This window comes from Hyperolius riggenbachi, chromosome 6, assembly GCF_040937935.1.
Source record: "Hyperolius riggenbachi isolate aHypRig1 chromosome 6, aHypRig1.pri, whole genome shotgun sequence".
Lineage (NCBI taxonomy): Eukaryota > Metazoa > Chordata > Amphibia > Anura > Hyperoliidae > Hyperolius > Hyperolius riggenbachi.
In genome coordinates, this window is record NC_090651.1 from 232,659,473 (window position 1) to 232,686,160 (window position 26,688).

The window sequence follows — 26,688 nt, forward strand, 5'->3', positions numbered from 1 at the left end:
CATCAGATCAGACCCTAATCTGCCCCTTGCGGGCACCCAATCACCCGCCTACACGCTCAGATTGCCCTCAGACCCCCCCTTATCAATTCGCCAGGGCATTATTTACATCTGTCCTTCCCTGTAATAACCCACTGATCACCTGTCAATCACCTATCAATCACCCATCAATCACCCCCTGTCACTGCCACCCATCAATCACCCGCTGTCACTGCCACCCATCAATCAGCCCCTAACCTGCCCCTTGCGGGCAATCTGATCACCCACCCACACCAATAGATCGCCCGCAGATCCGACGTCCGATCACCTCCCAAGTGCAGTGTTCACATCTGTTCTCTACCCTAAACACCCACTAATTACCCATCAATCACCCCCTGTCACTGCTACCTATCAGATTAGACCCCTATCTGCCCCTAGGGCACTCAATCACCCGCCCACACCCTCAGAATGCCCTCAGACCCCAGCCCTGATCACCTCGCCAGTGCATTGCTTGCATCTATTCCCCCCTCTAATCACACCTTGAGACACCCATCAATCACCTCCTGTCACCCCCTAGCACACCTACCCATCAGATCAGGCCCTAATTTGCCCCGTGTGGGCTCCTGATCACTCGGCCAAACCCTCAGATCCCCCTCAGACCCCCTTCCGATCACCTCCCCAGTGCATTGATTGCATCTATTTTCCCCTCTAACCACCCCCTGAGACACCCATCAATCACCTCCTGTCACCCCCCTAGCACTCCTATCCATCAGATCAGGCCCAATACAACCTGTCATCTAAAAGGCCACCCTGCTTATGACCGGTTCCACAAAATTCGCCCCCTCATAGACCACCTGTCATCAAAATTTGCAGATGCTTATACCCCTGAACAGTCATTTTGAGACATTTGGTTTCCAGACCACTCACGGTTTTGGGCCCGTAAAATGCCAGGGCGGTATAGGAACCCCACAAGTGACCCCATTTTAGAAAAAAAGACACCCCAAGGTATTCTGTTAGGTGTATGACGAGTTCATAGAAGATTTTATTTTTTGTCAAAAGTTAGCGGAAATTGATTTTTATTGGGTTTTTTTCACAAAGTGTCATTTTTCACTAACTTGTGACAAAAAATAAAATCTTCTATGAACTCGCCATACACCTAACGGAATACCTTGGGGTGTCTTCTTTCTAAAATGGGGTCACTTGTGGGGTTCCTATACTGCCCTGGCATTTTAGGGGCCCTAAACCGCGAGGAGTAGTCTAGAAAACAAATGCCTCAAAATGACCCGTGAATAGGACGTTGGGCCCCTTAGCGCACCTAGGCTGCAAAAAAGTGTCACACATGTGGTACCGCCGTACTCAGGAAAAGTAGTATAATGTGTTTTGGGGTGTATTTTTACACATACCCATGCTGGGTGGGAGAAATTTCTATGTAAATGGTCAATTGTGTGTAAAACAAATCAAACAATTGTCATTTACAGAGATATTTCTCCCACTTAGCATGGGTATGTGTAAAAATACACCCCAAAACACATTATACTACTTCTCCTGAGTACGGCGGTACCACATGTGTGGCACTTTTTTACACCCTAAGTACGCTAAGGGGCCCAAAGTCCAATGAGTACCTTTAGGATTTCACAGGTCATTTTGCGACATTTGGTTTCAAGACTACTCCTCACGGTTTAGGGCCCCTAAAATGCCAGGGCAGTATAGTAACCTCACAAATGACCCCATTCTAGAAAGAAGACACCCAAAGGTATTCCGTTAGGAGTATGGTGAGTTCATAGAAGATTTTATTTTTTGTCAAAAGTTAGCGGAAAATTGATTTTTATTGTTTTTTTCACAAAGTGTCATTTTCCACTAACTTGTGACAAAAAATAAAATCTTCTATGAACTCACCATACTCCTAACGGAATACCTTGGGGTGTCTTCTTTCTAAAATGGGGTCATTTGTGGGGTTCCTATACTGAACTGGCATTTTAGGGGCCCTAAACCGTGAGGAGTAGTCTGGAAATCAAATTTCGCAAAATGACCTGTGAAATCCTAAAGGTACTCATTGGACTTTGGGCCCTTTAGCGCAGTTAGGGTGCAAAAAAGTGCCACACATGTGGTATTGCCATACTCGGGAGAAGTAGTACAATGTGTTTTGGGGTGTATTTTTACACATACCCATGCTGGGTGGGAGAAATACCTCTGTAAATGACAATCTTTTGATTTTTTTTACACACAATTGTCCATTTACAGAGTTATTTCTCCCACCCAGCATGGGTATGTGTAAAAATACACCCCAAAACACATTGTACTACTTCTCCCGAGTACGGCGATACCACATGTGTGGCACTTTTTTGCACCCTAACTGCGCTAAAGGGCCCAAAGTCCAATGAGTACCTTTAGGATTTCACAGGTCATTTTGCGGAATTTGATTTCCAGACTAGTCCTCACGGTTTAGGGCCCCTAAAATGCCAGGGCAGTATAGGAACCCCACAAATGACCCCATTTTAGAAAGAAGACACCTCAAGGTATTCCGTTAGGAGTATGGTGAGTTCATAGAAGATTTTATTTTTTGTCACAAGTTAGTGGAAAATGACACTTTGTGAAAAAACAATAAAAATCAATTTTCCGCTAACTTTTGACAAAAAATAAAATCTTCTATGAACTCACCATACTCCTAACGGAATACCTTGGGGTGTCTTCTTTCTAAAATGGGGTCATTTGTGGGGTATTTATACTATCCTGGAATTCTAGCCCCTCATGAAACATGACAGGGGGTCAGAAAAGTCATAGATGCTTGAAAATGGCAAAATTCACTTTTTGCACCATAGTTTGTAAACGCTATAACTTTTACCCAAACCAATAAATATATACTGCCCTGGCATTTTAGGGGCCCTAAACCGTGAGGAGTAGTCTGGAAATCAAATTCCGCAAAATGACTTGTGAAATCCTAAAGGTACTCATTGGACTTTGGGCCCTTTAGCGCAGTTAGGGTGCAAAAAAGTGCCACACATGTGGTATCGCCGTACTCGGGAGAAGTAGTACAATGTGTTTTGGGGTGTATTTTTACACATACCCATGCTGGGTGGGAGAAATAACTCTGTAAATGGACAATTGTGTGTAAAACAAATGAAAAAATTGTCATTTACAGAGATATTTCTCCCACCCAGCATGGGTATGTGTAAAAATACACCCCAAAACACATTCTACTACTTCTCTTGAGTACGGCAATACCACATGTGTGGCACTTTTTTGCAGCCTAACTGCGCTAAGGGGCCCAAAGTCCAATGAGCACCTTTAGGCTTTACAGGGGTGCTTACAAATTAGCACCCCCCAAAATGCGAGGACAGTAAACACACCCCACAAATGACCCCATTTTGGAAAGTAGACACTTCAAGGTATTCAGAGAGGGGCATGGTGAGTCCGTGGCAGATTTCATTTTTTTTGTCGCAAGTTAGAAGAAATTGATTCTTTTTTTTTTCTTTTTTTTTGTCACAAAGTGTCATTTTCCGCTTACTTGTGACAAAAAATAATATCTTCTATGAACTCACTATGCCTCTCAGTGAATACTTTGGGATGTCTTCTTTCCAAAATGGGGTCATTTGGGGGGTATTTATACTATCCTGGAATTCTAGCCCCTCATGAAACATGACAGGGGGTCAGAAAAGTCATAGATGCTTGAAAATGGCAAAATTCACTTTTTGCACCATAGTTTGTAAACGCTATAACTTTTACCCAAACCAATAAATATACACTGAATGGTTTTTTTTTTATCAAAAACATGTTTGTCCACATTTTTCGCGCTGCATGTATACAGAAATTTTACTTTATTTGAAAATTGTCAGCACAGAAAGTTAAAAAAATCATTTTTTTGCCAAAATTCATGTCTTTTTTGATGAATATAATAAAAAGTAAAAATCGCAGGAGCAATCAAATAGCACCAAAAGAAAGCTTTATTAGTGACAAGAAAAGGAGCCAAAATTCATTTAGGTGGTAGGTTGTATGAGCGAGCAATAAACCGTGAAAACTGCAGTGGTCTGAATGGAAAAAAAGTGGCCGGTCCTTAAGGGGTAGAAAGACTGTGGTCCTCAAGTGGTTAACAAGTGGTCGAGTCACTACGGGAGCCAGGATCGGTTATCTCATGAAGCAAGGTGATACATTTGCATAAGGCGCTGAGATTTCAGGGGCAGCATTTTTGTACTGTGTGTACCTTCCTGAGGAGTAATGGAGTGGCTGAGGGTGAGAAGTTTGTTTGTCACAGACTCACAGCCAGCCAGTTTGCTATTGTGTTGAGCTGCAGCATGTCATATGAGAACATAAGGACCAGGGGATTTTCCTGAGATCGGTGCTGTGTGGGCTCTCCAGCCCGCAGCACCGATCATGATTTATCCAGGGCCATCAGACTTCCCACCCTTTTTTCCCCACCAGGGGGATGTCCTGCTGGGGGGGTCTGATCGCCGCCGGCTTGCTGCGCTTTGCGGGGACTCTTCAAAGCCCCCCTCCGCAGCGTTTTCTGCGCTGCCTCCCTCTTTTTACCTCCCTCTCCCATCATGTGCTGCGCAGGACGGATATCCGTCCTGCGCATTGTAGGATAAGCTTCAGTCTATCACATGCCGGCGATCCCCGGCCAATCAGAGGCCGGGGATCGCCGATCTGCGTTAGCAGGCAGCAGCGCCGTTTGACGTAAACAGCGGGGATTTCTTCCCCGCGTGTTTACATTACGTGTGCGAGGCGCTCGCACACTGTTCACGGAGACACCCTTTCATGCTTTACCACTAACGACCCGCCGATGCCTATCGGCGTTAGGCGATCGTTAAAAATGAAACAGAGTAAATTGTCGGGTGCTGTGTGATCATTCTAAATCGGCTGGTGGGGGTGCATCCTCACAAGTTTGCCTCAGGCAGCAAAATATCTAGAACCGGCCCTGACGGTAGCTGAGAAAGAGTGAGACCACACTACAAGAAGTGGACAGGCAGAAAAGGACAACAGGTTAAAAGATAAATGAGATTGTCAGGTGAATGAAGAGAGAACATTAGAAGATGAAGATGGTGATAATTAGTTTTCCGACATAGACAATACCAGAACATGAGTAAAAAAGATTTTTGATTGGTATGTACAATAGAGACCATAGCATCATATTCCAAGATCAAGATTACCTTTGTAAGGCCTTCAGATGGGAGGCTGAACTGCATGCTTGTTTGGCAGTTCAGTGTCCCATCTGCCACTTATGAACACCGGTGATGTGGTCTTTCTGGTGGCAAAGAACCTCTACATGTCACATCTAAGCATGGCTGCAGATCTGACTCCATGGGGGTGCCGCGCCGGTATTGAGTCCCAACAAAGAGCCGACCGGTGCAGGATAGCAGCTTGCAGGCAATTAATTCCCTCTTTCAGTTGCCCATATGAAGAAGCCTAAATTCAGGCCAAGGTGTCAGGAGAAGCAGAAGACACAATTGCTGATAATGTTTTACTCAAGTTACACTACAGATGGAACTGGGCAGTTTGGTATGCGTGTGATTGTTACTGCAGTTACACCTTGCAATAAAATTTGTACAATGATGTTTTTTCTGCAGTTTAAGCAAATCTGAACATTAGCTAATCTGATCTTGTGAAAAAAAATTGATTTTCTTGGGAGATGCTGTTACATTATAAAGTCATTAGACTGAGATGCTGCTGATTGTAAATGGAGCTGACATCATGGGATTACCGGTACTTTGCAGCTTTGTTTATAGATCCGGAGAGATGTCTAAATGCCTTTAGTTTGTAATTTCAGTCTAAAAGGCAAAACCATTAAGTGTTTTTTTCTAGCATCAAAATGGCTACTGTAATGTTTAATATCCCTGATTCACTTAAAACTGCTTTTATTCTTCCAGACTGTATGTTCTGGCTCCTTGTGGAAAATAGAAGAATACTCATGTACAGATACTTTAAGTGTGATCTAGTCACAAAAATAGGTAGTGAAGCTTTCAGTGTGGCGATGTTGAGATCCAATAGCTTACTGATGTGTAATTGCCTTTATTTGGTCTCAATATTGTGGCCCATACCCTGCTGCTGTAAATGACTCTTGTTCAGTGTTGGCTGACTATTTCTTATATTTGCAAAGCTAAAATATTTGTAGAAAAGAGCATTTTTACCTGGCTCCCAGTAAGTAATAGGACAAGCGCTAAGTGCTAAGCCTTAATTATCCCTTATATTACAAAAAAAGAAAACAAGAATTAGGGAGCTCAAATAAAAAGATATGGAGGAGTGGAAGAAGGCCTGCAAAACCATATCAAAAGTGCCAATAATTTGGCCACCATTGAAGCAGTGTGTAAAGTGCTTATGCAATGGTAATGGGCGACTGTCAGGTTGACGCACATGTTCCCAAGTAGATCGGGTGCCTGTTTCAGAGGATGGGGAATTGGTCTTTGACAATTTAGTTCCCTTTACTGTTTCCATAGATTATACTGCTACATGGAACAGTGAAGCATCTGCATAATTCATATTAACTGGTGAATGTGATTGCAGAAATTAATAGTATTCATAAAGGCAGAAATTGTCGACTATATATGGCAAAACAAAGATAACCTGAGCTTCTGCCTGGGGAACTGTCTTCTGCTCCATGGTGTCCACCTCCTCAGATAAGGCGGATTGGGTTTCAGTCTTTTCTGTAGAAAAAACAGAAAGAATAAGAAAACAAAATCCTTTCATTGGCATTTCTTATTGCATAGCCGAATGAAAAATATGGTATGTAGCAATCTAATGTCACTTCAAAAGCAAACACAGTTCCAGCCTTGTCATATGCAGGTTTGGTAGTCTCAGCCTTACTTAGCATTTAGGATTTGCTCAAATATTTTAATGCAGGTCTGTTGATAAATTTGCTCCAAATAAAATTAATAAACTGGTCTTCATCATAGGGTTTACCTGGGCAGTTTAACTGGTTCAGCCTATCTGGATGAGTATTCTTGTCTAGATACAAGTCTATCTGGACGAGTATCCGCATCCAGTGTTTAAGCGGCAGTGTGCCCGCATGCGCGGGGCTGCAGCCCTGCGCATCCCTACGGTTTTCCATGTCGACAGTTGGGGAAGGGAAGCAAGGCTTCCCCGAACCAATCACACTGTGTGTAAGGAATGGACATGACCCCGATCAGGGGCCATGTCCATTCATAATAAAGATTGTGAATGAAAGTGAAAAAAAAAAATAATTAAACACTTCCTGGCAATCCAGGGAGTATTTATATTGCCATCTAGTGACCAAAAGTTAAATTACTCACACCACATATTTTTAATTAAAAAAAAAAAATATAATAAATCTCTTCCAAAGCCCCCCACCCTAGTTACCGAGCAGATGTTAAAAAAAAAAATAGTAACAAAAATGCATAAAAAGTTGCCTTAGGGACTTAGCTTATTTTAATATGTAAGTCATGAGGATATATTATTGTTATTTTAGTACATAAGGGCTTACAATTGCCGAAACAAAAACAAAAAAACCTAAACAGAAATAATACACCTTTATTTCCAAACAATATATTGGCGTCATACATTGTACTAGGAATATAATTTAAATGCTGTGATAGCCGGGACTAACGGGCAGATACAATGGGTGGGCATTATTTATAGTAGCATTGCTTATTTTAAAACTATAGGGGATGGAATTGGAAAAATAGTGTATTTTTTTTTTGGGGGGGGGGGATTTGCCTGTAAAATGCATAGAAAATAAATTACTGAAAACAAGTATCGCCCACAGAAAGCTTAATTTCTGGCGAAAAAAACAAGATATATTTACGTGTGATGAGTAGTGAGTGATAAAGTTATTGGTGAATGAATGGGAGGAGCGCTGACAGGGGAAAATTGCTTCTGTTTTTGAGGTGAAAACACCTGTAGGTTGAACTGGTAAAAAAATTATATTTTTTCACCAAACTAAAGAAAGTTCTACACTACACATAGTATGCCTACCTACCATGTTTCCCCTAATTTAAGACATCCCCTGAAAATAAGACCTACCTTTATATTTTGAGTATGCTCAAAATATAAGACCTACCCCTAAAATAAGCCCTCGCTGCTTTCACTGCAAGTCACCGCTAATCTGCAATGTGAATTATGCTGGACGTAAACAGCAGAGGGGTCCGCACTTAAGGGGTCAGGAGTAAGTGCAGGGGGGGGGGGGGGAAGCGTGCGATCGCACAGGGGAAGGGGGCAGTTGTTATGCTGGCTAGGCAGAGTGCAGCACATTCCTGGTTGTGCTGTTACTGACACTGTCTGCAATATACAAGGGGGAATCTATTTACATTATTTACAGTGGGAATCTATTTACAGGGGAAATCTGACTATATACGGTGGGGAAAGGGTCTGACAGTGATAATCTATATGCACTGAAGGGGATCTGGCTACCCCCACAAAATATAGGACCTTCCAGAAAATAAGCCCTAGCACATCTTTTTAGGGAAAAATTAATATAAGATAGTGTCTTGTTTTCAGGGAAACACGGTATTACATGCTATAGGTATTTCTCATTTTATTATTATCAGCCAATGATTGGATGTTTCTAAATAAGCGATCTGTCCAAGATGTAATTTATGATATAACTAGCCTATCTGCTTCTAATTTCTTCCACTTTTCCACTTGTTGTTTCCAGTGATTGCAAGCTGGCAATGTAACTATATTCAGCGATGACACAGTCAGCAAGTTTACCTCATGGCAAAGTCTTCTGTTCAGTTTACTTCAATTACTATTTCTAAACAGTATAACATATTCTTTAACTGGGACACCAGGCTGTGCAACATTAAAAGGAAGCACAACAAATGTATAGAAGGAAGGTTCAGCGTGGTCAATTACGTAACAGGAAGTACCTGGAACAGTGGCCACACTTGGTGGCAGAGGAGCCGGGCTTGCTGGAACCGGTGTGGTGGGATCAGAAGACACAATATCAAAACCCTTCTTATTTTCTGCCCCCTCAGGGATCATATCCGGCGTGCTGTATTTGCCATTTACTTGTTCAAATTCCTGAACCTTAAATAACAGAAAGCCAATTCTTTATTAATAATTTCATTCACGGCTACAATATGACACACAAGGAGAATCTGGAGTTCATATTGTTGAACTCTTGCAAAAGAAAAAAAAAGGCCACAACTGGACATAATTCATACAAAAAGTTTGTTGTGTTCATTTGTGACCAATAAGCTTCCATATATCAGCTCTCCAAGATCTCCCAAGAGCCTAGGAAACAAAAAGAGCATTTCATAACAAATGCATCATCGAAGATCATCTTTAATCAAGACCTCATGTCAAAACAATTAGCTCCTCCAGTATTTTAAACAGCTAAATGAATATGAAAGTCACAACTCTTACTGTAATCGTTAGTTGCTAGCCTATGTTTGATTCTTCGGCTTTGTGACAGCACTTTTGTCTGGATTTCTGCACCCCTTCAAACGACTATGCCTACTTGATGCACCATTTCCTAAATTTAACCAATCCCTCCCCCCCTATAAATCCCTTTCCCTAATGTTAATTACTTTCTAAAATCTAGCCCCCCCCCCCCCCCAACATAAATTTGTTTCTGACACCTAGCCCTAGCTGCCCCTCCAAATGTACAGTGTTTCCTAAAAGCCTTACTCTAACTTTAAGTGTTAACTGTAACTACTCACTATTTCCTAAACCTAATACCTAACCCTGACCTCTGACCCTAAATGATACTCACCTTCTGTTGGTTTCCTTTTCAGGTGCTTGGTTTCGGCAATGCCACTCCGCTATTATATAGCTAAGCACTGGCTAGTTGTTGTAGCTTCTGATTGGGGCACCTGCATTTGACTACAGAATAGATGAGTAAGTAAGAAAAGATGAACCAGCACTAGACTATTCTACAACCAAGCAACCAAAAGCTGTTCAGCCAAATCAACACCTTTGGAGGTCGCAAGACAGGAATCCTCTGCCTCTTACGCCTTTCTATATGTACTTAAAAGCCAGTTTTCCTTGAGATTCATATATGTAAACAAAAAAAGCAATAAGTCTATCACAAAAACATACCTTTATGGCTTTCATAATCACCTACTCACCCACCTTCTTTCGGACTAGTGACATGACTCCAATCCTAGTGAGAACATGCTGGCGAGAAAGTCCTTCTCTTGGGACACCATCAGCAAAGGTTTCAGCTCCGTCAGCTCCAGGCTCACAGAGGTGTCTCATAAACAAAGACACATAGGCCCTGAAAGTATGGCATTGAAATTAAAATAGAGGGCAAATATATGACACATTTTTACCAATTTATTTTTATATTATTTATTCCTTCAAATTTAAATTCTTATAAATACCTGTTTTCTCTTAGTACACCTCTCACTCTTCAATGCATTTTAAAGAAACACCATTTGTACAGATTTCTAGTTTTGTGTAGCTGAAATGACAATTTCCAAACACTTCACTGCTGCCTGGAAACAAGGATTTCATAAGCAGGCAGTCAATGTGTGGAAAGAGCTCAGATGTGTACTGTATGTTGAATCACTAATCTGAGATTACTTTAAACCATACTGTATGTATGTGCAAACCTTGCCTCATATTTGATGGAAGTTAAAATTCAGTTTAACCACTTCCCGACCGCCCACTACACAGGGGCGGCGGGGAAGTGGAGCCCTGCAGGACGGCCTCACCCACAGAGGCGGCAGTCCATTTAAGGGCATGGGCGGAGCGATCGCGTCATCCGTGACGCGATCCTCCGCCCGGGATCGAAGCACGGGCATTTTGTCTCCGCTCGCCGGCCACTTAGCAGAGCCGGCGAGCGGAGGAATCCGCAGGATCAGCCAATCCCTGAGTATAAGGCACTTTGTTAGGTAAACAAAGTGCCTTATACGTGCTTCCTCCTCGCCTCGTGGTCTCATTGTTCCAGAGACCACCAGCGAGGAGGAAGCACTTGTAAGTCTCACTGCACGCAGCTTGATTTTGCCCACAGCCTCCCTGATCACCCACCCCAGGCCTCATACCCCCCCTGATCACCCCAGCAGACCCCTGCCCAGCACCCTTGCACCCCTGCAAAACCCCCACCCCCCCCCCACCTGCCACTAACTAGCGACGCTGCCCCTTAGTTTAGGTCCCTAACTGCCTCCTAGTCACCCCTGATCCCCCCTCCCTACCTTTAGATCACCCCCACACCCCATCCCAGACTACCCCCCTGTATACTGTATACATTTGTATACAGCTACATTACCCTCTGATCCCCCTATGATCCCCCTCTGATCACCTGTCTATCACCTGTCCATCAGCCCTCAGCACCCCCACCCATCAGAGCAGACCCTAACTGCCCCGCGGGGGTAACCGATCACCTGCCCAGGCCCTCGATTGCCCTCGTACCCCCCTTCTGATTACATCCCCTGCTGTTTGTTTACATCTGTCCTCCCCAGCAATCACTAACTGATCTTTGATCAGTAACCCCCTGTGTCTGCCTCTCATCAGATCAGGACTCAGTCTGCCCCGTGCAGGCTCCTGATCAACCCCCCATCCCCTCAAATCGCCCTCAGACCCCCCCCCTAATCACCGTCCAAGTGCATTGTATTTGACTGTGCTGCGCTTGTATTCGATTGTGCTGCGCTTGTATTCAATTGTGGTGTAATTGTATTTGATTGTCCCGTGATCGGCTTCAATTGCCCCGTGATTGTTTGATTGCCTGAGACCCCACTTCCCGCCACACCCAACCCCACCCTCCCCCCCACCACACCCAACCCCCCCCCCCCCCACCACCACCTCCAACCACCACCTTCCGAGTGCATCAGATTTGCTTGTGCTGTGATTGGAGTCGATTGTGCTGTAATTGTATTTGATTGTCCCGTGATCGACTTCGATTGCCCCGTGATTGTTTGATTGCCTGAGACCCCACTTCCCGCCACACCCAATCCCACCCTCCCCCATCACCTTCCGAGTGCATCAGATTTGATTGGGCTGTGATTGGAGTCGATTGTGCTGTAATTGTATTTGATTGTCCCGTGATCGGCTTCGATTGCCCCGTGATTGTTTGATTGCCTGAGACCCCACTTCCCGCCACACCCAACCCCACCCTCCCCCCCCACCACACCCAACCCCACCCCCCCACCCCCCACCACCTCCAACCACCACCTTCCGAGTGCATCAGATTTGCTTGTGCTGTGATTGGAGTCGATTGTGCTGTAATTGTATTTGATTGTCCCGTGATCGGCTTCGATTGCCCCGTGATTGTTTGATTGCCTGAGACCCCACTTCCCGCCACACCCAATCCCACCCTCCCCCCATCACCTTCCGAGTGCATCAGATCTGCTTGTGCTGTGATTGGAGTCGATTGTGCTGTAATTGGATTTGATTGTCCCGTGATTGTTTGATTGCCTCTGAGACCCCACTTCCCACCAACCCCAATACCTCTCAAATACTCCCTTTTTGCTAGGTAGGTGCTCTTTTTTTCTGGGTAGTCTCGGAGGAAAACCCCATAAATTTAGCAATCCAAAATGGCAAGAAGGGGGCTTTCCGATGACGAGGTATACAGGTACATGGACCAGTCGGATGAGTTCTTTTGGGAAGAATCATCCGTCGAATCTTCCGGGTCCGATTTTGAACCTGTAGAAAGCAGTGGTTCCCTGACCGATACTGATGACGAGGCTATGGTCCCGGCTAGAGCCAGGCGTACCAGACCCCAAGTCGTTAGACCGCAGGTGGCGCAGGATCCGCCTCAAGGGCAGCAGGGTGGTGCTAGCGCTGTTGATAGTTTTCTTGGTGAGGCAGGCACCAGCAGCGCAGCATCTCCTGGACTTAGTGCCAGTGCTTCCGTAGACCCTGACGAAGTGGTGAGCGTCAGCATGGAAGTTGAAACTGGTACGGTGGCAAGTGCAGTAGTACCCCCGTCGCAGCCACCAACAAGAAGACGGGCCCGTAGTACCCATAGACTCCCAGAGGTGCTGGCACAACCAGATTGGCAATCCCCTGATTCCGCCGCACCCGTAGTGCCCCCTTTCACCGCCCAGTCTGGAGTCCAGGTGGCGACAGCTCATCTAGGAACGGCCCTAGACTTTTTGCAGCTGTTCATCACCCAGGTTCTCTTGGACTTAATTGTGGTTGAGACCAACCGTAAAGCCACACAATTCATCACCGAGCACCCGGAGAGCATGTATGCCCAGCCTTTCGGGTGGAAACCAGTCCAAGTTTCCGACATTAAAATCTTTTTGGCCCTTATCCTTCACTTGGGACTAATGAAACAGAATGTACTGCGGTCGTATTGGTCTACGAACCCAGTAAATCATGTTCCCTTGTACCCTGCTGCCATGTCCAGGACACGATTTGAGTCCATCCTGCGCTTCCTGCACTTCAACGACGACAAAACCTGTCATGAAAAGGGCCACCCTGCTTATGACCGGCTCCACAAAATTCGGCCCCTCATAGACCACCTGTCATCAACATTTGCAGATGCTTATATCCCTGAACAGAACATCTGCGTAGACGAGTCCCTCTTACGCTTTACCGGGCGCCTTGGCATCAAACAGTACATCCCAAGCAAGCGCGCCCGGTATGGGGTGAAACTGTATAAGCTCTGTGAAAGGGCCACAGGCTATACATGTCGTTTTAGGGTCTATGAGGGAAAAGACTCAAAATTGGAGCCGGTCGGATGCCCTGACTACCTGGGGAGCAGTGGAAAGGTTGTGTGGGACTTGGTGTCACCCTTGTTCCAGAAGGGGTACCATCTTTTTGTGGACAATTATTACACAAGTGTGGCCCTCTTTCAGCACTTAAAGTTAGAAGGAATCCGATGCTGTGGCACTGCGCGGCCTAGTCGCCAGGGCTTCCCCCAACGGCTCGTTACCACCAGACTTTTACGGGGGCAGAGGGTCGCCTTGCGTACTGAAGACCTGCTCGCGGTGAAATGGAGGGACAAGAGGGACGTTTACTTTCTGTCCACCATTCACACAGACACGACAGTCCAAATTCAACGGGCAACTGCGGTCATTGAAAAGCCCCTTGTCGTCCACGAATATAATGTCAACATGGGAGGGGTGGACTTCAATGACCAGAGGTTAGCGCCCTATTTAGTTACCCGGAAAACAAGACGCTGGTATAAGAAAGTGTCTTTTTATCTGATTCAATTGGCAGTTTACAACAGCTTTGTTCTCTACAGTAAGGCTGGGAGAACTGGATCTTTCCTCCAATTTCAGGAAGAGATCATTATGGACATCCTGTATCCAGGAGGTGCCAGGCCCCCCCCCCCAGATGCAACTAACCGACTGCATGGAAGGCATTACGCCTATCAGCTTCCGTGTGCCCCAGGTCAACGCATCCGAAGAAAACGTTGCCGTGTCTGCAGCAGGGCTGGAACAAGGAGTGACACCGTTTATTATTGTCCCCGCTGTCCTGACCAGCCTGGTCTATGCGTAGGGCCGTGTTTTGAGAGGTACCACGAGCAGGTACACTATTAGAACCTAGGGAACTCCAGACACAGGAGTAGGCACACACTCAGTGGTCTTTCGCACATTGTCGCAGGGAGAGGAGAGGTAAGCTTGAAGACCAAACGGGTAAGCATAAAAATGGGAAGAAGGATCGGTTTCCATGCTTGATATTGCTGATCTGTCCTGGGTTGGCGATATAAGACGGCATGTTTGAATTTCCCTTGAGTGTGGACACCCCCGGTTTATATGTGATTTGGGCCTATGATGATGCTTTAATGCCACACAGAGTCATCTCTATTGGCAGGCATATTGCTGTATCCTACAGGCATAATGCTGTATACTAAAGTTCTGAGGCCCAGTCACATAAGTTGGTGGCTCACCCTGAGTGCAGGGTGGCACGGGGTGTCTCTCTCCTGAGGTTATCACTGCCATTGATGTGGAGGAAGATCTGCCATTGATGTGGAGCAAGGTATGTTTGCCGTTCATTTTTCCTTTCAGCCCAGAGTGCATTACTTGTATACCCAATATAAGGAGTATAGCAGAAACTCCTAATACTGGCCATACATGTAATGATTGCAGAGACCCTAAAATGCCAGGACAGACTCCACAAATGACCCCATTTTGGAAAGAGGACACCCTAAAGTATTATGTGAGGTGCACGGTGAGTTCATAAAAGATTTTAGTTTTTGTCACAAGTTAGCAGAATTTTTTTTTTTATTTTTTTTTAACAAAGTGTCATTTTCCGTTAACTTGTGACAAAAAATAAAATTTTCAATGACCTCACCATTCCCCTCATGGAATACCTTGTTGTGTATTCTTTCCAAAATGGAGTCATTTGTGGGGTTTGTTAACTGTCCTGGCAAGTGGGCGGGGTGCTAAATTTTGAGCACCCCTGTAAAGCCTAAAGGTACTCATTGGACTCTGGACCCCTTAGCGCAGTTAGGGTGCAAAAAGGTGCCACACATGTGGTATCGCCGTACTCGGGAGAAGTAGTACAATGTGTTTTGGGGTGTATTTTTACACATACCCATGCTGGGTGGGAGAAATACCTCTGTAAATGACAATCTTTTGATTTTTTTACACACAATTGTCCATTTACAGAGTTATTTCTCCCACCCAGCATGGGTATGTGTAAAAATACACCCCAAAACACATTGTACTACTTCTCCCGAGTACGGCGATACCACATGTGTGGCACTTTTTTGCACCCTAACTGCGCTAAAGGGCCCAAAGTCCAATGAGTACCTTTAGGATTTCACAGGTCATTTTGCGGAATTTGATTTCCAGACTCCTCCTCACGGTTTAGGGCCCCTAAAATGCCAGGGCAGTATAGGAACCCCACAAATGACCCCATTTTAGAAAGAAGACACCCCAAGGTATTCCGTTAGGAGTATGGTGAGTTCATAGAAGATTTTATTTTTTGTCAAAAGTTAGCGGAAAATTGATTTGTATTGTTTTTTTCACAAAGTGTCATTTTCCGCTAACTTGTGACAAAAAATAAAATCTTCTATGAACTCACCATACTCCTAACGGAATACCTTGGGGTGTCTTCTTTCTAAAATGGGGTCATTTGTGGGGTTCCTATACTGCCCTGGCATTTTAGGGGCCCTAAACCGTGAGGAGTAGTCTGGAAATCAAATTCCGCAAAATGACCTGTGAAAGCCTAAAGGTGCTCATTGGACTTTGGGCCCTTTAGCGCAGTTAGGGTGCAAAAAAGTGCCACACATGTGGTATTGCCGTACTCGGGAGAAGTAGTACAATGTGTTTTGGGGTGTATTTTTACACATACCCATGCTGGGTGGGAGAAATACCTCTGCAAATGACAATCTTTTGATTTTTTTACACACAATTGTCCATTTACAGAGATATTTCTCCCACCCAGCATGGGTATGTGTAAAAATACACCCCAAAACACATTGTACTACTTCTCCCGAGTACGGCGATACCACATGTGTGGCACTTTTTTGCACCCTAACTGCGCTAAAGGGCCCAAAGTCCAATGAGTACCTTTAGGATTTCACAGGTCATTTTGCGGAATTTGATTTCCAGACTCCTCCTCACGGTTTAGGGCCCCTAAAATGCCAGGGCAGTATAGGAACCCCACAAATGACCCCATTTTAGAAAGAAGACACCCCAAGGTATTCCGTTAGGAGTATGGTGAGTTCATAGAAGATTTTATTTTTTGTCAAAAGTTAGCGGAAAATTGATTTGTATTGTTTTTTTCACAAAGTGTCATTTTCCGCTAACTTGTGACAAAAAATAAAATCTTCTATGAACTCACCATACTCCTAACGGAATACCTTGGGGTGTCTTCTTTCTAAAATGGGGTCATTTGTGGGGTTCCTATACTGCCCTGGCATTTTAGGGGCCCTAAACCGTGAGGAGTAGTCTGGAAATCAAATTCCGCAAAATGACCTGTGAAAGCCTAAAGGTGCTCATTGGACTTTGGGCCCTTTAGCGCAGTTAGGGTGCAAAAAAGTGCCACACATGTGGTATCGCCGTACTCGGGAGAAGTAGTACAATGTGTTTTGGGGTGTATTTTTACACATACCCATGCTGGGTGGGAGAAATACCTCTGCAAATGACAATCTTTTGATTTTTTTACACACAATTGTCCATTTACAGAGATATTTCTCCCACCCAGCATGGGTATGTGTAAAAATACACCCCAAAACACATTGTACTACTTCTCCCGAGTACGGCGATACCACATGTGTGGCACTTTTTTGCACCCTAACTGCGCTAAAGGGCCCAAAGTCCAATGAGCACCTTTAGGCTTTCACAGGTCATTTTGCGGAATTTGATTTCCAGACTACTCCTCACGGTTTAGGGCCCCTAAAATGCCAGGGCAGTATAGGAACCCCACAAATGACCCCATTTTAGAAAGAAGACACCCCAAGGTATTCCGTTAGGAGTATGGTGAGTTCATAGAAGATTTTATTTTTTGTCACAAGTTAGCGGAAAATGACACTTTGTGAAAAAAACAATACAAATCAATTTTCCGCTAACTTTTGACAAAAAATAAAATCTTCTATGAACTCACCATACTCCTAACGGAATACCTTGGGGTGTCTTCTTTCTAAAATGGGGTCATTTGTGGGGTTCCTATACTGCCCTGGCATTTTAGGGGCCCTAAACCGTGAGGAGTAGTCTGGAAATCAAATTCCGCAAAATGACCTGTGAAATCCTAAAGGTACTCATTGGACTTTGGGCCCTTTAGCGCAGTTAGGGTGCAAAAAAGTGCCACACATGTGGTATCGCCGTACTCAGGAGAAGTAGTACAATGTGTTTTGGGGTGTATTTTTACACATACCCATGCTGGGTGGGAGAAATAACTCTGTAAATGGACAATTGTGTGTAAAAAAAATTAACAAATTGTCATTTACAGAGATATTTCTCCCACCCAGCATGGGTATGTGTAAAAATACACCCCAAAACACATTATACTACTTCTCCTGAGTACGGCAATACCACATATGTGGCACTTTTTTGCAGCCTAACTGCGCTAAGGGGTCCAAAGTCCAATGAGCACCTTTAGGCTTTACAGGGGTGCTTACAATTTAGCACCCCCCAAAATGTCAGGACAGTAAACACACCCCACAAATGACCCCATTTTGGAAAGTAGACCCTTCAAGGTATTCAGAGAGGGGCATGGTGAGTCCGTGGCAGATTTCATTTTTTTTTGGTGCAAGTTAGAAGAAATGGAAACTTTTTTTTTTTTTTTTTTCGTGTCACAAAGTGTCATTTTCCGCTTACTTGTGACAAAAATTAATATCTTCTATGAACTCACTATGCCTCTCAGTGAATACTTTGGGATGTCTTCTTTCCAAAATGGGGTAATTTGGGGGGTATTTATACTATCCTGGAATTCTAGCCCCTCATGAAACATGACAGGGGGTCAGAAAAGTCAGAGATGCTTGAAAATGGGAAAATTCACTTTTTGCACCATAGTTTGTAAACGCTATAACTTTTACCCAAACCAATAAATATACGCTGAATGGGTTTTTTTTAATCAAAAACATGTTTGTCCACATTTTTCGCGCTGCATGTATACAGAAATTTTACTTTATTTGAAAACTGTCAGCACAGAAAGTTAAAAAAATCATTTTTTTGCCAAAATTCATGTCTTTTTTGCTGAATATAATAAAAAGTAAAAATCGCAGGAGCAATTAAATAGCACCAAAAGAAAGCTTTATTAGTGACAAGAAAAGGAGCCAAAATTCATTTAGGTGGTAGGTTGTATGAGCGAGCAATAAACCGTGAAAGCTGCAGTGGTCTGAATGGAAAAAAAAGTGGCCGGTCCTTAAGGGGTAGAAAGCCCTAGGTCCTCAAGTGGTTAAAGACAGATGGCTTGCTCAATAAGCTAAGGGGAGAAAAGGGGACAGTTCTCAAGGATACACTTGCTTGTAAATTCTGAAGGTATTTTAGTGGTAGGTTGTGCCAAACATTAACAACTCTTATGGATTTAATGTTGCCTCTGGATGTCCCCCTGTCTCTGAGATCAAGAGCATGACCTTAGAGCCAGAATTGTCAGCAGGATAGGAGGCAAAGGGAATTTTCAGTAACACAGACAGCAGTAACAACTTAGTGGAGGTTGTACATTCCACCACTGTATGAAAGACTTTTTGGATGAAGCTTATCTATAAAAACAAACATTCTAGGCATGCTGTACTGGTGCTGCAGTAGGTGGTGGTGTCCCTTGATCGGGAAAAAATATTGATCATGAATTTACAGGGAAAAAGGGGGTTGCAGGGGCTTATTTAATATTGTTGCTGAGTGTTCGCATTAGTCTAGATTAATGGGCCAATGGGAAGCATCAGAAAAAAAGAAATGTTAATGCTGGGATCAATTTGCTGTGGTTCTGCAATGGGTGGATTAGTGATTCTGCAATGAAGCAAGAAGGACACAGAAAAACACAGATTTAGAAGAGAATATTGGAAAACATAAGAGAATTATGATGCTGAATTTCCATATACTGTATACTTTAAAAAGCAGGTATGTTTGTTTTATTTCATTGAGCTACTTTCACAATAGAAATGTATTATTTTTGTATACTTATAATACCCTTGTTTAAAGTGGACCCAAATTAAAAATACAAGATTTCAGAAATAAAATCTATTTTCTAAATTATAATAATAAATAGCAGCCTTTTTTCAGCTGCATGATGACAAATATAAAATATTTTACATTTATTGGAGAAACCCCTCCCTTCCTTTCAAATTGCCGGGACAGAATCCGGCAAACTGGTGGAGTAGGTGGTGTCCAGCAAAGGAGGAATTGCTAATGGCTGCCACCTGTATAACCCTAGTTATGAAAAGAGGAGGGTGAAAAGCAGGCACTGAAATGCTCATAGGCTTGAAGGAGTGTTTATTTATCTTTGTATGTGTCAGAGTGGTGCAACTAAATATTTTGAATTAAAAAAATGTTTGGTTTGGGTCCGCTTTAAGAAAGTCTGAAATGACTCTCTGTACCTTTTTACCAAGTTTAGACTGGCTGTTTGGTTAGCCTCTTTGTAAACTCCCCATTCTGGTACCCAAATCCCCTCCTGGGTACTGCTGGATACCGATGCTGAGAATGAGCCCATTGACCCCTAAATGAGATAAAGGTCTGTAGTAAGAGTAGTAAGGGAGAGAGTAGGTATTACAGCATACCACCCCTCCACTTGCACAATACCCTCCCAAGGATTAAAGCCATGTGGGTTAATACTGGTCACGGGGTGGAGAACCACACTCACTGGCTCCACCTTCCTGGTCACCAAACATCTATGGTTGATTAAGGGATAATTAAGACTTGGTAAAGAGAGCTGAGTTATTTATGTATATATTTATTTTACATATTTTTTTATACACTGTGCATGGATGTGTCTGAATGTAGTTTTAGGAGAAAAAGACTTTTGCACAGCTGCAGATTATTTGAATAATTAATACAATGAGCCTGTCTGAACTAGAGTACCCAAGGATGAATGGGAAACATGCATGCATGTGCGCTATTCCCTATTCATTTTAATGGAGCGGATTGCAGTAGCTTATGTACAGAAACATGTAGAAGTTTGCGGTTCTCTGCACAGCACAGCTGTTTTGTGACCTGGCAGGATGCAATCACACTTTTCTTTCATTTAATAAACCAGGCTCTGCGATGTGGCAGAACCTCATAATGAACTAATGCTGACATCTAGTGGAAAACCATATTATGACTGCAGATCAAATACAGTACCTGAATTCCTTCTCACTCTTTCCACGAAGGTCCCGGACGAGCCAGTGTGAATTGAAGGCATCCTGGGGAGGCATTCCCCACCTCATTATTGCATTTAGGAAGGCTTTACGTTGTCGAGCATTGAACCCTAGAACCTTCAAAAAATATATACATATTTTTCAGTTATCTTTTTTTCAGGGGAGTAATGTCATTTTAAACCATACCTACCCCTAGATTTTGATATTTGCCTATATGATTAGATTGTTTGTCATGTCTTGTATTATCCTAAAGTAGTTTGTGAAAATTAATACAACTGGAATCTGGTATGAAAACAATAATTAGTTGCTTTGAATTTACCGGTACTCTTTATATCGTCCAAGGATGGCCAGCAGAATACAGTACTAACTGACATAATTAAACTGCAGGCACCAGTCATCACATGGGAGGTGAAGTATTGAGTTCAACACACAGCTGATACTCTCCCAGTAGCCTTATTATAATATAGTACTGCAGGACTAAAATAATGACGAATTTTAGATATTTAAAAAAAATCTAATTTACTGGCAAGCTTTGTTTTTGTTTTTTTTATGTCAAAGCTAGAAAGACCTTATCCCTGACCCAGGAGAAAAACTAGATTAACTGGGCATATGGCAATGGTAAAGAAAACATACTGATACATTAGTTATTGTCTTCCAAAACTGCCTCAAGATTATGGTAGGGATATCAAATTATGACTATGGTTAAGAACATTAGATTGTAAGCTTCCCTGTAAAGTACTGTGGAAAATCTTTGCACTATATAAATACATAACGGTACTACCAATAATTAAATTTTGCAGGCTAGTTAACAGTAAAAATAGGCCTTTGTACAAAAAAAGCAAAGAAGAGTAGGTCGGTTTAAAGAATTTAGAGTCAGATGAAGGAAGAAGCCCAAGTTAGAGCAAAGAGCATGTATGTAAGAATCAGGGTCTCAGATTTCTCTTTCAGCAATGATGGTCCCTGTTCTTGGCGCTCTGGCAGGATTTCGTAGGAACGCAGGAAAGCATGACTATACACAGGTACCTCAATATTCCCTCCAACCCTTGCTAGTAGAGGTGGGAGAGGTTTGTCCCTGTCACTCTTCAGCTGTCTTCGAGATTGCCTCCTTCCACCTAAGAACAAAGCAAAGAAAGTTGTGTGACAATTAAAAAGCCATTGTGTTCTCCTCATGAATGGTATCTCTGCTTATACTGATTTATTTTAGCCAGCAACAGAGCCCTTCCCACAAGAGACAGTGAGAAAAACCACCAAATGCGTACATGAGATAAAGGCACCAGGAAATTTGGGCACTAGGAAGAAGAATATTGGTTATATTTACAGTGTTCATTTTAGCAAAATACCAGTAATCATTACCAACATTTTCCTACAGCTAAACCAAACCCTATTCTCACACAGAACCCCCCCCCCCCCCTCCAATGCCTAACCCTAAGCAACCCCCAGATGCCTCCCCCTCTTCACAAACCTCCTTCCTGATGCCTAATCTTAACCACCCCCCCATGCCACATATATGAAATTAACAATACATGATAATATTAACAATAATATAACAAAAAACATTCTACCAGGCGCCCACATTTCTGCATGGGTGCCTAACTGCTGTTAATTAACACTAGTGCCTATGGCGGCCAAATAGTGCATTTACTGCAGACACCTACATTTCCTGTTTCCATGTCTTATGCCTTGCTTTATAATGACCTCAAGATATACACCAAGATATTTCAGAAATACTGCAGGATGACTGTGTAGATGTAAATACTATGTTATTATTTTAAATTAACATTGACCCTGCCACGCCCCTTTACCTTCCTTTCCATCCCCTATATTCCCCCCCTTCTATTGATCAAATTTCTGTTAACTCGGTGTTGTAAGTTACTACCCTACCATGCCACCTTATTCTCCCCTGGTTTTTGTGTCCCTATTCTCCTCAGTTGTTGTAATTTAACAAATTATCATTACGTTTTATAAACTTTTGTCTACCAAGACACATCCTCCTCTTATCATCTTCTCACCTCCTCACGGAATTGGGTGTTTTTTTTTTGACACAACCTTTACCATGACATGTTTGAATTAATTCTGGCTATTGTTAGAAATGGCCTCCCAATAATAAACACCTCCTTCCCCCAGGATTTAAAACTTGAGGAACAGTTGCTTAGTCCCCTAAGCTATATCCATGTTTTTTTCCTTTTTTTTTTTACTTTAAGATGAGTCCTTGGGTGGATACATGCTCATTTAAAGGAAAACTACATATTAACATGTTTTTTTTTCAATTGAGATAGGAATAGTTTGGGAAGTGCTCCTAAGTACTGGTGTATACATTTATCTGCTTACCTCTTTGTTTACTGTTATCAAATTCCTTACCCACTTTACTGACAGCCAAGCTGAGCAGGGTGACAGACCAGTAAATCATGAGGGGAGGGGGAATACCTCTCCTTACATTAGTTATCCCTGTGTGTGAGAAAGCTCTCACTAGCTTAACTGCAGCTACTTATGTCTCTGAATGAGCTGTCTGCATAGGGAGCAGAATTGAGCATGAAACCTGACATCCAAGGCTTTTCATATAACTCTCTAGTCTAACGTGCAAAGAACAGCACTGGCTGTGTAATATTGAAGCACAGACACCACCCCTTCGCCAATGAATTGTTCCAATACAGCTACAACCTATACACAACGAATTACAGCTTTTGCCTCTGGTATTTAACATGCAAAGTAGGAAAATGTTTACACAGCTTCTTAGACATTATTTGTACATTGTCATTTTAGAACACTTGGTTTGATAGTGTGCCTTTACCTTTTTACTGTTCCAGGACTTAGATTCTACATCCTAATTAGTGCTGCTGTATGTTCCAGGACATACAATCTACGTCCTGCATTAAGAGCAGCCACCTGCCACTGCACAGTGTTGTGAATGATTGTTGCTAGCTAATAGCAACAATCATCCACTAAAGTTAGGGGGAAAAAATTGTAAAAGTTAAAAAAAAATTAAAGTGACATGGTCCCAATAAAATAAAAAGTGATATTTTTTTTAAATCCCAATTTAATTTTTAACCCCAGCCTAGCTTTTTAACCCATTATTACCTCCTGCAATACCTATACCTGTTTATAAACGTTTAATGACTGCCTCCTGTAGTGATTGGATGCAAAGCTAGAAGCAAAATATGGCATATGGGGTATCGTTTTAGTCGGGAAGGGCAAAATAATTTATTTTTATGTGTTTTATAACTGTGAGACATGCCATGTGAAAATTAGGAAGGGTGAAAAGTGAAAAATTGGTATTTTCTACATTTACGCCTAATTTTTCCCCATAAAATGTCTATAAAATAAAATAGATTTGGGAGAAAAATATTGCCTACTGAAAGCCTAGATTGTACTGAAAAAAACAAGATATACACCCCTAAGATGGCTTAAGTAATTAAACAGTTACAGCTGTATCAAAACACCACAACTAAAGTGTCAAAAATGTAAGGAACCTTAAAGTGATCCAAGATAAACTTTTACACATTGCATAATTGTGTTCCTTTCATATAGTTTTTAGGGCATTCCTCAAGCCAAATACTTCTTTGTTTTTGTTTTAATACTCTAATTCCCTATAAACTAAACAAGCCTTGCCCACAGCTTTTCATAGTGCCTTGGCATTTTCAGACAGTAGCAAGGGCTTACAGGAGCTCAGTATGGGCAGGAGGAGGGGGAGATGTAACTAGCCATTGATTTCAGAGGCAGAGGGGAGGAGGAAAGGGGACTGAATTTACACACAGGCAAGCTGATAGCATCTCCAGCCCTTAGCCTGTGACAATGTGACAAACAGAACATGGCTGCCCTCATTGTATCACAGGAATAAATAATCATAACATTTTAAAACTTTTGCAGCTAGATATGATGTGTATACTATCTAAAATTTAGATAAGCTATATAGACAAGTTACTTGTTAGAGTTAGTTTTTCATCTCGGATCCGCTTTAAAGTCAATGGGATACGATTTAGAAAAAAAAAAAAAAGCCTCTGTGTCCTAATGAGCCTTTCCTCTTCTCTCCCGGTGCCCGTTCCAGCGCAGGATTCCCTGTAGCAGCATTCAACCAATTCGGTCAAATGCTGCTATCTTCACCGCCGAAAGGAGGCTTCGGAAGTCTTCGGGAGCCCGAGTGCTCCCGAAGATGGGCCGCTCCAGACTGTGCATGCGCGAGCACCTTCTATCACGTAATCGTGCGTGCGCAGTATGGAGCCGCCTGTACTCCTGAAGACATTTCCAAGTCCCCCGAGGGCACCAGGAGAGGAGAGGGAAGGCTCATTCGGACACAGAACCTTCCCTCTCGTTAGGTAAGTATCTGGATTTTTTTATTTTTAATAGGGAACCAGAGACAGCTGTAAGCAAAGGTTTTATACTCACCCAGAGCTTCCTCCAGCTTCATAAGCACGTGTGAGTCTCTCGCCATCCTTCCGCAGTTTGCCGTTCAGCCGCAATCATACCCGGTAACTGGTCAGTTGGAGTCTTCTGCACATGCGTGGGAGGTTCATGCATGCGCAAAAGACCCCGACCGACGCAACTGAACCAGTTATTGGGGCTGATTGCGGCTGAACTGTAGGCCGCGGAAGGATGACGAGGGACACACACATGCTTATGGAGCTGAAGGAAGCTCTGGGTGAGTAAAAAACCTCAGCTGTCTCTGGTACACCTTAATGGGTAAAGCAACTATCCATAAACTGATTTCAATGGTATGTTCACACCAATCATTATGGTGCATATTGAATATAGCTGTGAAGCCAGATCTTCGATAATTTTTGGTGCAATGCACCTCCAGTATGATTCACTGCCCTGCCAAGACTGCATCATTTGTGTGCTACAAAAGTAATTAAGGCCCTGGTTTTGAAGACTTTTTGCAGACACTGTTAATGCAATCATATATTAAGCTCTGTGAATTTGCACCTACTGAACTTAATAGGGTTTTTCACTTTCAAAGTGGAGAAAGCTTTTTGACAATCTATAGGATGATTACGGCTATAGCGATACAACTATGGACACTGCGATAATTATCATTCAAAGTGTTGATCAGGGGAGAAAGGCAAATGTTTAAAATGAAAATCAGCTGCGCACGACTCCCAGCTAAGTTAGGTATTACCGGAGCTGCCAGGAGGAGAATGGAGGGGGCCCAGAGGATGCTGAGGGACCTCACGGGCTACAGGGGGCTGGAGAAAGCCCCAGGTAAGTCCAAATTCAATTTATATTGCCTGTTCAGGGTCCCTTTAACCTCCCTAGCGGTTAATTTTTTTTGCCAAATTGGCAAAAATCCTTTTTTTTTTTATTTTTTTTGTTTCATGTAAAGCTACCAGAGTGGTAGCTACATGAAACACCACTAGAGGGCGCATGTGTCCCTCTAGTGCAATCGTCGCCGGCATCTATAGCAAACAGGGGAACGCGTATATAACGCGTTCCCGTTTGGCTTCTCCTTTCGCCATGGCGACGATCGGGATGACGTCATGGACGTCAGCCGACGTCCTGACGTCAGACACCTCCGATCCAGCCCATAGCGCTGCCCGGAACTCATTGGTCCAGGCAGCGCAGGGCTCTGGCGGGGGGGGGCCCTCTTTCGCCGCTGCGTGCGGCCGATCGGCGCAGAGCGGCGGCGATCAAGCTGTGCGCGCGGCTAGCAAAGTGCTGGCTGCGCGCACAGCAATTTACAGTATAAAAATCGCCCCACCAGGGGCTGAGATCTACCCCTGCGCGGCATAGCCCGAGCTCAGCTCAGGCTTACCGCCAGGGAGGTTAACCTCTGAGGTGTTCAATTTTTGCTGACATTTTTGTGCAAAAATTCAATTAATTTTTATGAAAATTTTGCCTTTTACTTACCAAGATGTGTCAAGCCATGGTCTAGTATACATTTTGAGTATAATAAAAGTTTAAAACACAAAATAATGTCAAAAAACAAATGTAAGTTTCCCTATCTCCCAGACTACAATTTCCCCACTCTTTAGCGTTTTGGCAGAAAACGTGCAGTATTTTGCATGCATTTGCTCGCATTAAAATTCGTGCTCATGTGCAAATTTTCGCATGCAGGCTTCCAGAGCATGCAAAAATTCACATACAAACGTGAATTTTAATTTGAAAAATACACGTGAAAATGGAAGCCTGACTCTTACATA

The 26,688-nt window shown here is 43.2% G+C and overlaps 1 protein-coding gene across 7 annotated transcripts in view; it reads right to left on the bottom strand.

Annotated features, from left to right (window-relative positions):
• CHD5 (chromodomain helicase DNA binding protein 5) overlaps window positions 1-26,688 on the bottom strand; it is a 401,420-nt gene that overhangs the window by 75,436 nt on the left and 299,296 nt on the right. For all 7 annotated transcript variants that reach the window (XM_068240507.1, XM_068240506.1, XM_068240505.1 and 4 more), the window contains exons 27-31: window positions 21,581-21,669; window positions 20,541-20,674; window positions 10,000-10,144; window positions 8,793-8,952; window positions 6,532-6,611 (exon numbers count right to left, since the gene is read on the bottom strand). In XM_068240507.1, the coding sequence (XP_068096608.1) occupies window positions 6,532-6,611; window positions 8,793-8,952; window positions 10,000-10,144; window positions 20,541-20,674; window positions 21,581-21,669 (608 nt within the window). The remainder of the gene's footprint in view (window positions 1-6,531; window positions 6,612-8,792; window positions 8,953-9,999; window positions 10,145-20,540; window positions 20,675-21,580; window positions 21,670-26,688) is intronic.